The sequence below is a fragment of the Protopterus annectens genome, chromosome 6.part0 (genome assembly GCF_019279795.1).
Source record: "Protopterus annectens isolate FY-2018-M chromosome 6.part0, PAN1.0, whole genome shotgun sequence".
Taxonomy (NCBI): domain Eukaryota; kingdom Metazoa; phylum Chordata; order Ceratodontiformes; family Protopteridae; genus Protopterus; species Protopterus annectens.
Genome location: NC_056737.1, coordinates 923,479,997 through 923,496,762, shown reverse-complemented (window position 1 = coordinate 923,496,762; position 16,766 = coordinate 923,479,997). Strand labels below are relative to the sequence as shown.

Sequence of the window (16,766 nt, the reverse complement as noted above, 5' to 3'; positions counted from 1 at the left end):
GTACATGATAAATCCTGAACGGTTATAATATTGCGCTTTGCTTTTATCACGTTTATCTTTGAATTTTTGTTAATCTGTTCCCTCTTCTCTACTCTTCTAACAGTAACACTTCTTGTGTCAATTGCTTTATAAAAAGTCCAAAGCACGCTGTTAAACCACTTGGTGAATTGCTTTATAGTTTTCTCTGTTGCCTCTATGATGGTATTAGATTTCTCCCCTTCCTTTCCCTTACTACCCTGTGTTCTTGTGGTAGAATTTTATCTGATTCTAATGTAGCTACACAGTAATAATATCCTCTTTACGTCTCTTACATTTACTGGATCTCTGTGGACAGTCCTAATTACTGTGTTCATTTGTTTTATCAAACTTCTGACCTTTTGGGTTTTATTGACCTTCTGCAGTCTGTTTCTTTCATTGATCTTAGTATATCTAGCTATCTCTATTAAATCAAGCAACTCTTCTCTTACCTCATTTTCTTTCAAACTGAGAGTACATTTTTTTGTTCTCCATTTCTGCACCATCTGTCGTCGGTATATTTTCGCCTCTAAATATTTCTGTTCTCGATTTAATTATCCATAAATGTCGTCGGTTAGCCAAACGACTACAAGGATTCTGAAAAAATGCAAAGATAAAGACAGAGACAGGCTGCCGAGGTCCAAAACTGTCGACTATGCTTCTCCTAAGCCAGTCGCCAGTTCGCCGGTACTCAGTGAGGTGCTTTCGCAGCCCCTGATACCTGCTACTTCTGTTTCGCAGGCCTCTACTGAGACCCATTCAGAGTCCGGTATGCTGCGAGATGCTTCAACTATGGACCCCTCGGATGTCTCTACCTTGGATGGGTCCAAGCCACTGAGCAGGCACTAGCTTCTGAGGGTGTATTCAGGCCTACAGACTTGCATATTAAACCGACTCCAGCTTCAATGCTAAGGCCTAAATCTCGATCTATGTCTAAAAAACCGACGCCCAGGCCACATGTTCAGGCCCCTATGCCTAAAAAACAAATGATCAAAATGGCTGAAGATTTAATTACTCTAATCAGGGGTAGTCACCCTCCCCGTCCAAGAGGCCTAGGATTGAATTTGACTATGAATCTTCTGAACAGGACTCTGTTTCTTCTGACTCTTCTAATGATCTGGCTTTGTCCATACCTACTTATGAGGACTCTGATGCAGAGGAATCCATTCCCTCTGCTTCTCCGCCTGAGGATTTCTCTTTTGGGGAAACTTTACATACCTTAAGGGAGCATTTCTACTGGGAAAGTCAGTGTTTCTCTGAATCCAAAAAGAGGCTTAGGGATTTCCTTCTTCCTCAGCATATAGGCCTTTGGCTATACTTCCTGTACTAGATATTGTTGATGTGTTTTCGGAATCCAGTATGGCCCCTGATTCCTTGCCTCCAGCCCCTAGCAAACCGGACAGGTACTACAGGGTTCCTGAGTCCCACAAATTCCTTTTTCAAAAATCCTATTACGGACCCTGAAACCATTTCTCAGGGGCCCAAGGGCATTAAGGCTTCTACTGCTAAAAATCCTACCCCTTCAGATAGAGACTCCAGGGCGCTGGATAGATGGAGTAAAAAGGTTTATACTTCTGCAACCTTAGCGATCAGGGCTTTAAACTGTCAATTCCATATGCTAAAATATCGACAGCATATCATGGGACTGCTTAAACAGAAAATTATGTTGATTTCTGACTATGTGGAGAATAAAGATTTGCAGGATTTATTGCATTCAGCTGAACAAGTTGGCAAACATACTTTGCAATGTGGTTTTGATTCCTTAGAGGCCTCTTGTAGGGCTGCTGTTACTGGGTCTGTGCTTAGAAGGCATGCTTGGCTTAAGGAGCAATCTCTGCCTGATCATGTTAAAGCAAAACTTTTGGATGCTCCTTTACAGCAGGACCGCTTATTTGGCAATAAGGCTGAAGAAGTTCTAAAAAAGATGGAAGATAAAGCTAAATCTATGCAAACTGTGAAAGATTTCTTACAAGTGCAACCTCCCAGATTTAGTAGGCATTGGCCTAGTAAGAACTGGTCCTTTCCAGCTCCTTCTAGAGCCACTACGGCCAAACCCAGACATTGCAAGACTTCCAGATTTCAGTCCCAAGGGACTTTCAGAACTAAGCAATGGGGTGCTTCCACTTCCAAATCTGGAAACAGCAAGGCACCACCCTATGGTAAACCGTCTCAATGACTTCCCTTTGAAATTACCAAGCACTTACCTCTTAGTCGCCCCTTTGGGGGGGAAACTGGCTCTTCATTCAAGAAACTGGCAAGTTATAGCCCAGGACAAATGGGTTTTAAATATAGTGTCCCAGGGATACAGATTTAATTTCCACACGCTGCCAACTCCAAACGGGTGGCCAGACCTGCCCCCAAATCAGTGGGCAGAGGCTCAGAAACAAGTACTTTCCCTCCTAAACATGGGGGCTATTCAACTAGTACCAGAAGAGGAAAAGGGACAAGGGTTCTATTACAGACTTTTCCTGGTACCCAGAAAAGACAATTCATGGCGTCCAATTCTGGACCTGTCTACTCTAAACACCTTTCTGGACATTCCAAAATTCAAGATGCTGACTCTTCACCAGTTACTTCCTATGCTAGGCAAGGATGCCTGGTTGGCAACTCTCGACTTAAAAGAGGCTTACCTGCATATCCCAATCGGGGAATCTTGCAGAAGATTCCTATGCTTCAAAGCAGGCTGCATGCATTATCATTTCTCTGCACTGCCCTTTGGCTTGTCTACTGTGCCCAGGGTATTCACAAAGTGCCTGGCTCCAGTAATTGCTTTTTGGAGGCAAAGAAATATTCAAATATATCCATACCTGGACGATTGTCTAATACAGGAAGAAAACCAGGCCATTCTTCTAAAACATCTGGCATTTGTAACGAAGCTTCTAACCTGTCTAGGGTATACCATAAACGAAAATAAATCTCAACTGGTACCCTCTCAAAAGATTACATTCCTAGGTGCAAGCTTGAATACAACTGCCCAGATGACTTTTCTTATGCCAGAAAAGCAATTTAATTTGGTAACTTACTTCAAACAGGCGGCCACAAAAACCCTGCTATCAGCAAGGCAAATACTGCAAGCCTTGGGGTTCATGGCCTCATGCATTCTTCTAATTCCATATGCAAGACTGCATATGAGGAAATTTCAGTGGTACTTAAAAAGTTTAAGGAGTCAACATTGTCACAGCCTGGAAACAATGATTCCTATCGTACCTTGCCTGCACCTAGAGTTCCTATGGTGCCACCAAAACAAGGGACTGTCATTCACACCACCCCCTGCCACCCAAACCATAACTGCAGTTGCATCAGACTATGCATGGGGGGCTCATCTGGCAGGGAAGTGCATTTAGGGCAAATGGAACCCAAATCAAATGCACCTTCATATCAATCAAAAAGAAATGCTAGCTGTACAGAATGCACTGACAGCCTTCAAGGACTACCTTCATCCAGGACAATTACTGATAGACGGACAACACCACGGTTATGTGGTACATAAACAGGCAGGGGGTACACATTCCTACCCCATCTGCAGACTAGCCATGGCATTGTGGAACACGGCCTTGAGCTACCAAGTACAAGCTCAATTCCTGCCAGGAAAGCAGAATGTTCTGGCAGATGAACTAAGCAGAAATCTAATGGGCCCTCACGAATGGAAACTGGAACCACGGATGGTCAACATGTTGACATGCAAATGGGGGAGCCTAGACATAGATCTTTTTGCCTTACCCCAGAACTACCAGTTGAACAAATGTTGTACAAGAATTCGTCACAAAAAGCCTGGAAAGTAGATGCTCTGTCCTTCAGCTGGAAAAACCTATCAGTCTATGCCTTTCCTCTCCAAAGTGCTACTAAAAGTCAAACAGGACAAACCAAAAATGATTTTGATTGCTCCAAACTGTCCTCACCAACACTGGTACCCACTCCTGCGCAGTGTCACACATTTTTCCGTGGCACCTGCCTCAGGCACCTTCCTTACTGTCTCAGCAGGAGAACCAAATTTTACACCCTCAGCTCCAAACGTTGAATCTTGCAGCTTGGCTAATCACTTAAATTCACCCTTAGCATCCCTCAGCAAACCTGTGATGGATGTCATTTTGGAGGCGAGAAGACCTAGTACTAGAAAATCTTATGCTGGCAAATGGAAACGATTCTGTGCCTGGAATCAATCTCAAGGGCTGAGCACAGCAGTGCCCAATTTACTTCAGATTTTGCAATACTTAACTGAGATGCTTCATAAGGGCCTGTCTTTCTCTTCCATAAAAATCCACGCCTCAGCCATTTCAGCTCATTACAACACAGACCCCCCCCCCCTTCTCTCATCCTCTTCTAAAGCAGTATCTCAGAGGAGCCAAAAACTTGAGACCACCCTGGAGAGCTCCAACCCCTGCCTGGGACCTTAACCTTTGTATTGGAGAAACTCACTCTATCTCCTTTCGAGCCAGCTGCAACTGCAGACTTAAAATTTCTTTCCTGGAAAACAGCCTTCCTTTTAGCAATCACTTCAGCTAGAAGAATATCTGAATTACAGACCCTTATGGCAGTGGAGACTTTCATCATCTTTCATGCGGACAGGGTGTCACTCAGGACCAAGCCATCATTCATGCCCAAGGTGGTATCCAGTGTGGCTCTTAATCAGTCCATTCATTTACCAACTTTCTTTCCCAATCCACAGAAGAAGGAAGAGCGGATTCTGCATTCATTGGATGTACACAGACAACTTAGATTCTACCTGGACAGGACTAAATCCCGAAGAAAATCTGAACAACTGCTGGTAGCATTTGCTGCAGGGGCAGAGGGGAATGTTATTTCAAAGCAAACCATTTTTAAATGGATAAGCCATTGCATTAATTTCTGTTATAAGCAGCATGGAAAACCTATCCCCCAGGGAATCCAATCTCATTCCACCAGGGCTGCATCTACTTCAGCAGCCTTTCCCAGAGGTGTTTCTACAAGGGATATTCTAGAAGCTGCTACCTGGAGTTCAGTTCAGTTCATACTTTCACCAAGCATTATCACTTATCAATTTTCTCTAAATTCAGAGCTGACTTTGCCACTGCTGTATTGCAGGGCCTTATAGGTGGTCCTAATGTTGTAGAAATCCGTCCTCCCAACCTTAGCTTTGGGAATCTACCCAAATGTAATGACTGCAACAGTGAAACACGATGAACTAGTACAGTTGTGTACACTTACCATAAATGTAGATGTTCGAGTGAATTCACTGTTGCAGTCCTGGTTACCATCCCTCCAGCCCCCTGTTTTTCTTTTACTATACCTCCTCTTTCTTTTGTTATGCTTAAAAGCCTTTTTGGTGTATTTACTTTTGTTTGGAGGTATATTTTTGTGTTTCTTATTATATATAGATGTATATATTTTGCTCCCCATTTGGGGGGCATCTGACATCTGGGGCAAGAAAAACTGATGTAATGGGTCGGCTGACGTCATGGAAGAAGGGACAGCAACCGATGCAGGACCCAAGACTTTGTTAATCAGGCTGACTGAGGGCAACCTGCCAGCAGATTACCCAAATGTAATGACTGCAACAGTGAATACACTCGAACATCTATATTTATGGTAAGTGTACACAACTGTCCTTTGTACTGCCTTTCCTTTGAGTTAATTTCATCCAGGAAGGGGAGGTGTGATTGTGGAAGAGAGATTTTACACAAAGATGGTCACTGTCAGTGCCTTTTTTGTCTCTGGCCCCACTATGACCAAAAAAACTGTTCTGCATGCCAGTTGTTCATTCCAACTCCCTTCAAAGCTGAATTTCATGCCTCGCAATATACTTAGAAAAGCAGCGCTTGAAAATTCTTGGTAAAAGCGCATTGGAGGGTTCCTCCGACCCAATGACCGTGCCTACCATGAAGCAGAAGGTCAAAAGGCCTAGGCCCGAAGCCTGAGCTGCGCCTCTTCCTGCAGATGTTTCTCCCGAGGTGCATGATAGTCCAGAGAGGTGCTGTGCTTTGGATCCGGATCCTGAGATCAAACCTGTATTGCAGACCACTTTAGAACCAGATGCACATCCAGGGAGGCCTCACAGACATTAGGTACCAATGTCCAGGGGGAACCAAGGCTCATCCTGTTGGACGGCTCTAGGGGAATCACACAAATCGTAGTGGGGGAAGAAGCTGACTCTAATTTGCTTGACTGCAGACCTACGTCCGAACCACCAACCTTATGTCAGATGGATGTTCTAGCTAAGAAAAAGCAGAAAACTAAACATTCAACACTTCCTCCAGACCCTCAGAAAATGTGGCAAAAGTTTGCCGAAGGATTACTGAAAACCTTCATGTCCCTGAGGCCTACTGCTGGGTCCCCTGCAACTCCTCTCTCCTGACCTACCTCTCCCTAAAAGAGGGCAAGATAACAGCTTACTTCAGAGGATGGTCTTTTTCTTAAGATGATGGCAGTGACTCATTAAATATTCCTCACAAATTCCCTGTCCATTAGACTATGCTTCCCCTCGGGAAGATTCCAGTGGGATGGGCTCTCTTGTGGAGGAAATCTCATTTAGGGAAACCCTTTTAAAAATGAGAGACCACTTCATGTGGGACAGTTCTCAAATGTCAGAGGTACAACAGCGGTACTACGACCTTCTCCAGGTGGAAAACCCAAGCCCTTCAGCTATCCCTGCTTTTCTGGATGCCTTTGCTTCCACATCCCTACTCCCTTACTCTCAGCCTCTGGCCCCTAATAAGCCAGAAAGATCTTATACAGTCCCTCAAAACAACAATTATCTATTTAAGGCTCCTGTGGCAGACCATTCTGTCATCTCTGTAGCCTCAGACAAGGCATTGAGATCCCTTCCTTCCACTTCTCTTCTGCCCTCTGACAAAGACAGTCGGCAGCTAGAAGGTTGGGAAAGAAAACTTACACTTCAGCTACTCTAGTCTTTAGGGCTTTGAATTCTCAGACTCATATGACCAAGTATTCCCTGGAACTTGTGTCACAACTATCAAAAATTGTTTCTGGCACGCCAGATTCAGAAAACAAGGCTTTGGACTCTTCCCTGATTGCTGCATCCTCCCAGGTGCCCTGTCACTCTATAAAATGCAGCTATGATGCTGTTGAAGCTACCTCCAGGGCTGCAGCTTCTGCCTCAGTGCTGAGGAGATTTGTTAGGTTCAGGCTTCAGCCCCTCCCGGAGGACAACAAGGCGAAGCTCATGGATGCTGCCCTTGACAGTTCTGCCTTATTTGGTAAGGTTTCAGCTGATGTCTTCAAATCACTGCAGGAAAAGAGCAGAGAGTTAAAAGATCTCAAACATATTCTGGATTCTCCAGACCCAAAATTTCACAGGAACTATCCTTCCAAGCAGGGTTTTGTCTGTAGGCAAACCCGGCCCTCCCAATCCAAGTCCTCCAAGCGGAGCAAGAAACCACATCACGTCTCAGCCCCCCCCCCCCCCACACACACACACACTTCTAAGCAGCCTTTTCTTGATTCCTCAGGACTTCCTTGTGTTACCCCTCTCTCCTTACATCTATCCCTTCTGGCGTGGAAAATGATCACACAAGATGCCTGGGTCTTGTATATTGTAAAACATGGATATGTCATGACATGGCACACTGTGCTTTCCTTTCGAGGCATCCCACAACCACCTGCAGAACAGGTACCCCTCTTCCCCCAAATATTGACAGACCTGCCACAACAAGGAGCCATGCACTCAGTGCCCACACACTAAAAAGGAACAGCCTTCTATTCACGCATGTTCCTAGTTTCCAGAAAGGAAGGCCCCCTGTAGACCCATCCTAGATCATTCCTTCCTCAACACCTTCTTCAAGGTGCCCTCCTTCAAAATGCTCACTCTTCAGACACTGTTTCCTCTGATCCTCCCACAGGCCTTTTTGGTGTCCATAGACATCAAAGACGCCTGTCTGCATATTCCCATCCATCCAAAAATTCAAGAAATGTTTTTCATTTCTCTGTAGGATCCTGGCACTTTCAGTTCTCAGCCTTGCCTTTTGGTCTTTCTACAGACCCAAGAGTTTTCACAAAGTGTTTAGCCCCAGTAGTCACATTCTGCAGACTCCAGGGCATTCAAATTTTCTCTTATCTGGATGACCTCCTTTTCCAGGCAAACATTCCAGAGGAACTGCTTAGGAACCTCCACTCAGCCAATGTTATCCTACAACAACTAAGGTTCTCAATTAACTTAAAAAAATCTGCCCTCACCCTAGTCCAAGATCCTGTGTTTCTGGAGTGCAGATTCCAAACAGACAGAATGATAGTGTCCCTTCCACCTCAAAAGGCCCTTGAGCTCTGTCATACCTTTTCAGAGATCTTTTTCCCGCACCTCTTGTCAGCAAGGCAGTTTCTCAGAATCCTTGGATTGATGGCTTCCACTATCCCTACCCATGGCAAGACTCCATATGAGGAATTTTCCAGTGGTTTCTGAAGTCAGTTTGGACACAACATTGCCACCCTCTGGAATTTCAAATCACGCTTCTACCCTGCTTAAAGAAAGAGCTCCTATGGTGGATACAACAAATGTCCGTAACCTGGGACTTTCGGTCCACCCACTGCCCCCAACCCAAGATGGGTACACAGATGCTTCGGATACAGGCTGGGGGGCTGCATTGGGCCTACATACTGTTCAAGGCCAATGGTCTCCCTCTCAGGAAAAGGATCACATAAATGTAAAAGAGATGAAGGCATTGATCCTAGCCATTCAGTCCCTTCTCAACCCAGACCTGCTGAAGATCTACACAGACAACATGACTTTTCTGTGGTATATAAACAAGCTGGGGAGGGGGGGACCAATTCCTGCCTCCTGTGCAGATTAGCCTTACAGGTGTGAGAACTAGCCCTCCAGCTTCAGATTTCTCTGCAAGGTGGTCTACATCCCTTCCAATCCGATCTCTGTGGCAGACACACTGAGCAGATCCACAACACAGGCCCACAAATGGATGCTTCACAGGTATGTGTTACTGGACATAGTCCACCAGTGGGGTACTCCTCAAGTAGACTTGTTTGCCTCCCTTCTGAGCAGACGTCTAAAATTTTGTGCCAGGGAGCCTCAACTCCTGGCATGGATTTCCAAAACCATTACCTTCTGCTATGCCTGCCATGGAAAAAAACCCTCCCTGTTCGATCAAAGCTCACTCTACTAGAGCAATGTCATCCTCTGGTGCCTTCCTCAAGGGACTAGACACCAACTCTATCCTAGAAGCAGCTACCTGGACCTCTGTCCACATCTTTACCAAACATTACAAACTAGATTCCATCTCCAGATCTAGGGCTGGGTTTGTCAGGGCCATCCTTCATAGCTTCCTGCACAGTTCTACAACTAATTCCATGTACCTCTTTTCATGAGCTTTGGTACTCTCCCTCTTGTAAAGAATACTGCAACAGATGAATAGAAGGACATAGGATAGTTGTGTAAGAACTTACCATAATGATAGATGTCCTTCTCCTCTCTTCTCTGTTGCAGTGTTCTGTTCTACCCTCCTTCCCCACTTCCATTGGTTCTTGGATGTACTGACACTGTATTCCTTGGACTGTCTCTCTGCCTGGGGCTTCACTTCTAAGGATGATGCACATGTAAGTCTCCTTTATGGCCTATGTCCAATAGCTGCCTACGTGAGACGTACCACGCAACCTACAGTAGTAAAGGTCTTTGGTATACTGGCCGACGTTGGGTCGCCTGGGCAGGCAACTCCCTCATGTAAAGAATATTGCAACAGAGAAGAGAAGGACATCTATCGTTATGGTAAGTTCTTGCACAACTGTTCTTTATCCACTTGTCAGCTGTAATGGAGATGATGGTATGTCCACTACTACCTGCTCTCCTGTAAAGAGCACAACATCAGATACTATTCCCAAAGTAGCCACTAAAACCTGCTGATGAGTTAAAGCATGCACTGTTATTAGCATCTTGCCACAAATTATATGGTTGTTCACTAATAAGTAGTGTTGATCACATAAGGTGATCACTGTGGCTTCTCATATAACTTTTATACATGTTTACTGTACATATGTACACTTATCGTCGCAGCTTGAGCAGCATAATGTACACAAACTTTTCACTTATCTTGGGTATACTGGCTTTCTGTACTTGTCTGTGCAGTGACTCGAGTGTGTCTTGCTGTGCATGCAAATAGTTATTGGTTCCAGCACCTGCTTAGTTGTAGATGGTTTTGCTACCCTCCCACCTCCATTCACTGGACACCTCCAGGTGCACCTACTTTTATAAGACCCAGATACTCCTCCTCCTCCTGTGACTAATACATTAAAACCATCTGGCCTTAACGAGTTAAGTTGGAAATACTTAATGAATTGATTCTTTTATTGGTCATGTTTTATCATGTATTAAATGTGTTTTGTGGGTGTTTTTTTTATTCTTCCCCTGAAGGCTTTGCCAAGGTTTCAGGGTTTGTTATATAAATGTACTTTTGTGCATGCACACGTGTGATACATAAGTATGTGTATATGCTTACATACATACATCATTTTGTGTTTGTGTGTGTGTGGGAACCACTGCTGATGCTGTATCACAGAAAAGTCAGGAGAACCTACAGTGGTATTGTCTTAAGTACATGAGAGGGTGGAGGGGGAGTTTTGAATATTGAGCCCTAGTCAACCTTTTGGCTGTATCGTTTACATGCTTTCCCCAGGAAAGAAGTAAAGTAGGTGAAGGGTAAAATGTCTCTTCTGAGTTGTGAACCCTAATCCGATGAGTCATGAAAGCAGAATGGGGCAGTGATTTCATCCGCTTAGGTGGGATATCAGAAGGAACAAAAAAGTGCATCAAAAAACATCAGACGTACATTTGCTTGAGAAAATGTTTTTATGTAAACTTTTTAACCATTTGTATGTTTGTGACTTTTTTGTTAGAATTGTGACTGAAATGGACTTTTTATGATCAATGTATGTACCTGCATATCCAATGAAAGCTAATAGGAGCCTTTAACCCCATTCCAGGGTGATGTTCTAAGGAAATTAGAAAAATCTGTGAAAAAGTATTGGGGTGCCATGACTGGCAGGATGAACCTTTTTTGAGAGCTCAATGGAGGAAGATTAAAAAAAAAATGTGTATATTGAGTTGTTTTAATACATTTATGCTTTTCTGTTTTGTTGTAGTCAAAAGAGAAACTGATTAGTAGTCTGAAAGAGGGAGCAGGTATTGAAGGTCTGGATAACCATGCTGCTGCTGCCGTGGAAATAGAAGAGCTGAGACATGAACGTGATGTGCAGAGAGAAGAGGTCCAGAAACTCCTTACTCAGGTCCATCAGCTAAGAACAGAGATGCAGGTAATCTTTTACCAAATTAAAATAATTAAACTTTGGCAGTGTTTGGTCCATCATTCATATTCCCAGAGATGTACACAAACGTTTCTATAGTTGAACTAGGGCTGTAAATCAGAGAAGGATCATAGATTGAGTTTGATTTTTGTCCTTCTTTGCATATAGTCAAGTAAATGGGGAAACCTAGGATGTTCTTCGTGTTTCACTGCTGTAGTAGTAACCATTGGGTTATCCATGCTGTGGTAGCCCTCAGTCGGTCCAAATACCAAAGTCAAGGTTTTGTGCATCGGCTGCTGTCGCTTGCTGGGTGACGTCAGGTCATCCGAGCTATAAAGGAGAGCAGGAGACGCCATTACCTCAGTCTTTCTTGCCATGGAGCCCGTAGCAGAAGCAATTCACAACAGTGCCGGTCGGCCGTTTCCAGATTTTGAACTTCAGCTGAAAACGTCTAAAGCTAAGTACCCAGTTGGGGATCCTTCCTTTTTCTTGCACCAACCAATGTCCGAAAAAGTCAGTAATTGTCTCACCTGTGGAAAGCAAATATCACACCGATACTTCCATTCTTACTGCATCACTTGCAAAGGCCCAGATCACGACATACCCCGCTGTCTGTTCTGTGCCCTCTAACGCTAGAACTATTTGTCGTAGAGCTCTGTTTGTAGCCAGTTATTTTCATCTTCCATCTCCGATTACCGATATGGCATCCATCAGTCAGCAAACCGCAGATCTGAAAAAACGTAAAGATAAGGATAGAGACAGACCGCATAAGACCAAGCCTTCCGATGACACCACAGCTAAACGGGTCATCAGTTCTCTGGAATTCAGTGAGCCACTTTCACAGCCCCTGAGACCCTTTCGGAGTCCTGTATATGCCGCAGATGTCTGCATTGTCTAACGAGCCTTCAGCTGTCTTTGCCTCGATTGGGTCTGGAGCCGCTAAGCAGGCACTGGCTTCCGGGGATACTGGTCGCACTTCAGATTTCAAGTCAAGGCCTTCGCCCTGTCTTCCGATTAACACACTGACAGCACCGAGGGATACTCTTCAGGCCAGACAAAACAGCTAATCCTAGGGAAAACAGCAAAAAGTCTCCATTCCACTACAACTCCCCCTCCTCAAACTAGAATGCTTAAAATGGCAGAGGATCTCATCACTTTCATCCGGGGTAATCAGGCCACTCCAGCCAAAAGGAGAAGGGAACCTTCTCCAGACATCCATTTGGATTTAGACTCAGAGGGATCTGACTCCTCTGTCTGGCCATCCCACCTATCTTGGAGGTGGTAGATGAGGATTACCAGGAATCCAGCCTTACCCCTGACACCCTTCCACCTGCCCCCAGAAAACCTGACTGGTACTACAGGGTACCCGACATACATAAATTCCTCTACAGAAAGCCTATAGCAGATACAGAGGTGATTACTCAGGGACCTAAGGGAGTTGAGGCTAACTTTGCAAAGATTCCCACGCTCTCAGACAAAGAATCCAGGGTTCTGGACAGATGGGGTAAAAACGTATATAACTCTGAAACTTTAACTATAAGGGCTCTCACCTGTCAGGTCCATACGTTAAAATATTAACAACACACTTTGGAACTTTTGAATCAGAACATTTCTGCTTTACCAGATTTTGCCAACAATAAAGAGAGCAGAATTACTGCACTCTTCAGCTCAGGTGGCTAAGCACTCCTTACACTGTGTATTTGATGCCCTAGAAGCTACTGGCAGGGAAGTAGTGGCAGGATCTGTTATCAGAAGACATGCATGATTGAAGGAACAACTTCTCCCTGAGCATGTCAAAACTAAAATCATGGATGCACCTCTTGACAAAGACCACTTGTTCGGACAGAAAAATGAAGAGGGACAAAGCAAAATCGATGCAGACTGTTAAATATTTTCTTCAAGTACAATCTCCTAGGTTCAGCAGAAATTTTTCCTCTAAACACAGGTCCTTTCCTACACAAAACAGGCAGGCACAAGGCAAAACTGGTAGGGACAGACCCGCCAGGACTCAAGCTCAGGGCCAGCAAAGAACTAAACAATGCCCCCCCCCCAAACACTAGAGCATGGAATTCAAAAGCAACCTTGTGTGGAAAAAACTCTCAATGACTACCTTTCCCATCTCTGCCTATCTCCACCACACCAAAAGCTAGGAGGAAGGCTATCTCTATGCAGAAAAAATTGGAACTCTATAACAAAAGATCAGTGGGTCTTAAAAATCATTGCTCAGGGTTCCAAATTCAATTTCCAAGAACTACCACCTCCAAGAGGGTACCCAGACCTACCTCCAAACCATGGGGCAGAAGCACTAAAACAAGTACAAAACCTAATATCCCTAGGGGCAGTAGAACCTGTACCTCCAGAACAAGTTGCAAAAGGATTCTATTCCAGACTATTCCTTGTTCCCAGGAAAGAGGGGACTTGGCGTCCCATCCTGGATCTATCCTTTCTCAATACCTTCCTGGTAATCCCAAAATTCAAAATGTTTACCTTACAACAGCTTCTACCAATGCTGCCAAACAAAGTCTGGATGGTCACCTTACACCTAAAGGATGCTTACCTGCACATCCCAATAAGGGAATTATGCAGAAAATTCCAGCGCTTCAGAGTAGGATCATTACACTTTCAATTCTCTGCTTTGCCCTTTGGCTTATCTACTGCTCCCAGGGTATTCACCCAATGTCTAGCTCCTGTCATTGCCTTCTGCAGGCAAAACATTGTACAGATTTACCCTTATCTTGGACGACTGTCTCATCCAGGCAGACTGCAAGGAACTGCTCCTGCAGCACCTCTCATTTGTAAAAAGCCTGCTCACCTCTCTGGGGTTCACTATCAATGAAAGGAAATCAAAACAGTCTCCCACCAGGAAAATCATATTTCTTGGAGCCTTACTGGACAGAGAACAGCAAATGGCCTTTCTGTCCCCAGAAAAACAAAGTTTCCTACCAAAATACTTCACTACTCTGGCCTCCCAAACCCAGTTTTCTGCCAGGAAATTTCTGCAAGCTCCTAGGGTACATGGCCTCATGCATCTTCCTGGTAGCACATGAGGAAATTTCAGTGGTACCTACAGAATCTGTGGTTTCCTTATTCACAACCTCTGGACACCTCCCTGCCTTTGATCCCTTGCATAAGATCCGAGTTCCTCTGGTGGGGCCAGGTCTGTTCTGTGAACAAGGGACTTTCATTCACCCTCAGTCGATCAGAACAGACCATAACTACAGATGCTTTGGACATCGACTGGGGTGCACACCTAGAAGGCAGGTTCACCCAAGGTCTCTGGGACGCACAAAAACTACCGTTGCACATCAACCAAAAGGAAATGATAGCAGTGCAAAACTCTCTGACATCTTTCAAACCCTACCTCAAACCAGGGGTTCTCCTCATAAAAACAGACAACACCACAGTCATGTGGTACATCAGCAAACAGGGAGGGACTCAATCTTACCCCCTGTGCAGACTAGCCATGAACCTGTGGCTAACAGCCTCATCCATGGGACTACGTCTTGTAGACAAAAAAACTGGAACCTCGAAGTAATAGAAACAGTAGGTGATTTACATCTTATAGCCCAGTACCTACCAGGCATCAACAACACCCTAGCAGAGCACCTAAGCAGAAACCTGCTGGACCCACATGAACGGGAAATACACATAGACATTTTTCTGCAAATTGCCCACACATGGGGGACCCCCCCCCCAGGTGGACATCTTTGCCTCTCATCTAAATCACCATATACAGAAATTCTGCACCAGGGATTACCTTCACCTGGCCTGGAAGGTCGATGCCCTGATCTTCCCTTGGATACCCTCTTTGTGTTTGCATTCCTACCTCTTCCTCTCATTTCAAAAGTATTAATCAAGATAAGGGAGGAAAAACCAAAAGCAATATTCATTGCCCCAGATTGGCCCAGACAGCATTGGTACCCACTGCTGCGCAGCCCATCTCACCAGCACCCCCTGGCAGCTACCTTTGATACCTCACCTGCTATCCCGGGGGGGGACAATGCTGCACCCAGACCTTCAGACACTATAACTCTCAGCATGGCATATTCCACCATAACTAATAAGGAATCTATGCTAAGCAAGCACGTCCTTGACATCATCACAGAAGCCAGAAGGCCCAACACCAGAAAATCTTACGCTGGAAAATGGAAAAGATTCTGCTCCTGGAGCCAGTCCAAGGGGGCAGACATACATCTGCCCTCCATTCCTATTATAAATTATCTTGCTGAGCTTCTTAACTAGGGTCTCTCCCTCTCTTCCATAAAGATCCATGTCTCTGCCGTCTCGGTACACTTTGACACAGAACAGCCATTGTTATCCCACCCCCTTATCAAACAAATCCTTAGAGGAGCTTCAAATGTCAGGCCTCCCAGAAGACAGCCCACCCCAGCCTTGGACCTGAACTATGTTTTAGAAAAGCATACTCTGGCTCCCTACGAGCCTGCAGCATCCTCAGAATTGAAGTACCTTTCTTGGATGACTGCTTTTCTCTTGGCTATTACTTCATCCAGGAGAGTGTCAGAGCTTCAAGCTTTAATGGCCATTGAACCATTTATCATCTTCCATGCAGACAGGGTCTCCCTGAGAACCAATCCCTCCTTCATGCCAAAGGTGGTTTCGGATGTTACCCTCAACCAGGCCATCCAGTTGCCCACCTTCTTCCCTAACCCTCAGAATAAGGGGGGAAGGCTACTGCATTCTTTGGATGTGCACAGGCAACTCCAATTTTATCTGGATCGTACAAAGACATTCAGGAAAACTGACCAGCTCTTGGTCAGCTTTAAAGCAGGGGCGCAGGGGAAAACAATATCCAGACCATTTCCAAATGGCTAGCACACTGCATCCATTTTTGCTAATCCTTGCATGGAAAACCACCCCCTAGGACCATCAGAACCCATTCCACTAGGGCAACCTCTACTTCCACAGCATTCCTTAGAGGGATACTCACCAAGGACATCCTGGCAGCTGCCACATGGACTTCAGTCCACACCTTCACCAAACATTACCATCTGAATCTATTCTCAAAAGCTAGGGGTGGGTTTGTCTCTGCAGTTCTGCAGGGCATGCTCACCCAATTTTAGGTTTCTATCAACCTTCCACCCTTCTCCTCAGCTTTGGGAATCTTCCCAATGATTACTACTGCAACAGTGAAACACAAAGAACATAGTACAGTTGTGTACACTTACCATAAATGTAGATGTTTGAGTGTATTCAATGCTGCAGTCATACTTTCCCTCCCTCCTTCCCCCTGATATCTGCTGTCCTTGCAGAGATGCACATTTCTGTGGGGGTCTCTGACCCCAGGACTACTACTAATTATTAAAATTGGACTTCTTTGGTTAGTTAAGGCAAGAAAAAACTGAAGTAATGGTGTCGTCTGCTCTCTTCTATAGCTCGGATGACCTGATGTCACCCAGCAAGCGACAGCAGCCAATGCACAAAACCTTGCCTCTGGTATTCGGACCGACTGAGGGCTACCACAGCATGGATAACCCAGTGGTTACTACTGCAGC

The 16,766-nt window shown here is 44.9% G+C and overlaps 1 protein-coding gene across 1 annotated transcript in view; it reads left to right on the top strand.

Annotated features, from left to right (window-relative positions):
- GOLGA5 (golgin A5) overlaps nt 1-16,766 on the top strand; it is a 933,889-nt gene that overhangs the window by 401,257 nt on the left and 515,866 nt on the right. The window contains exon 7 of the mRNA XM_044074573.1: nt 11,092-11,262. Coding sequence (XP_043930508.1) covers nt 11,092-11,262 — 171 coding nt within the window. The remainder of the gene's footprint in view (nt 1-11,091; nt 11,263-16,766) is intronic.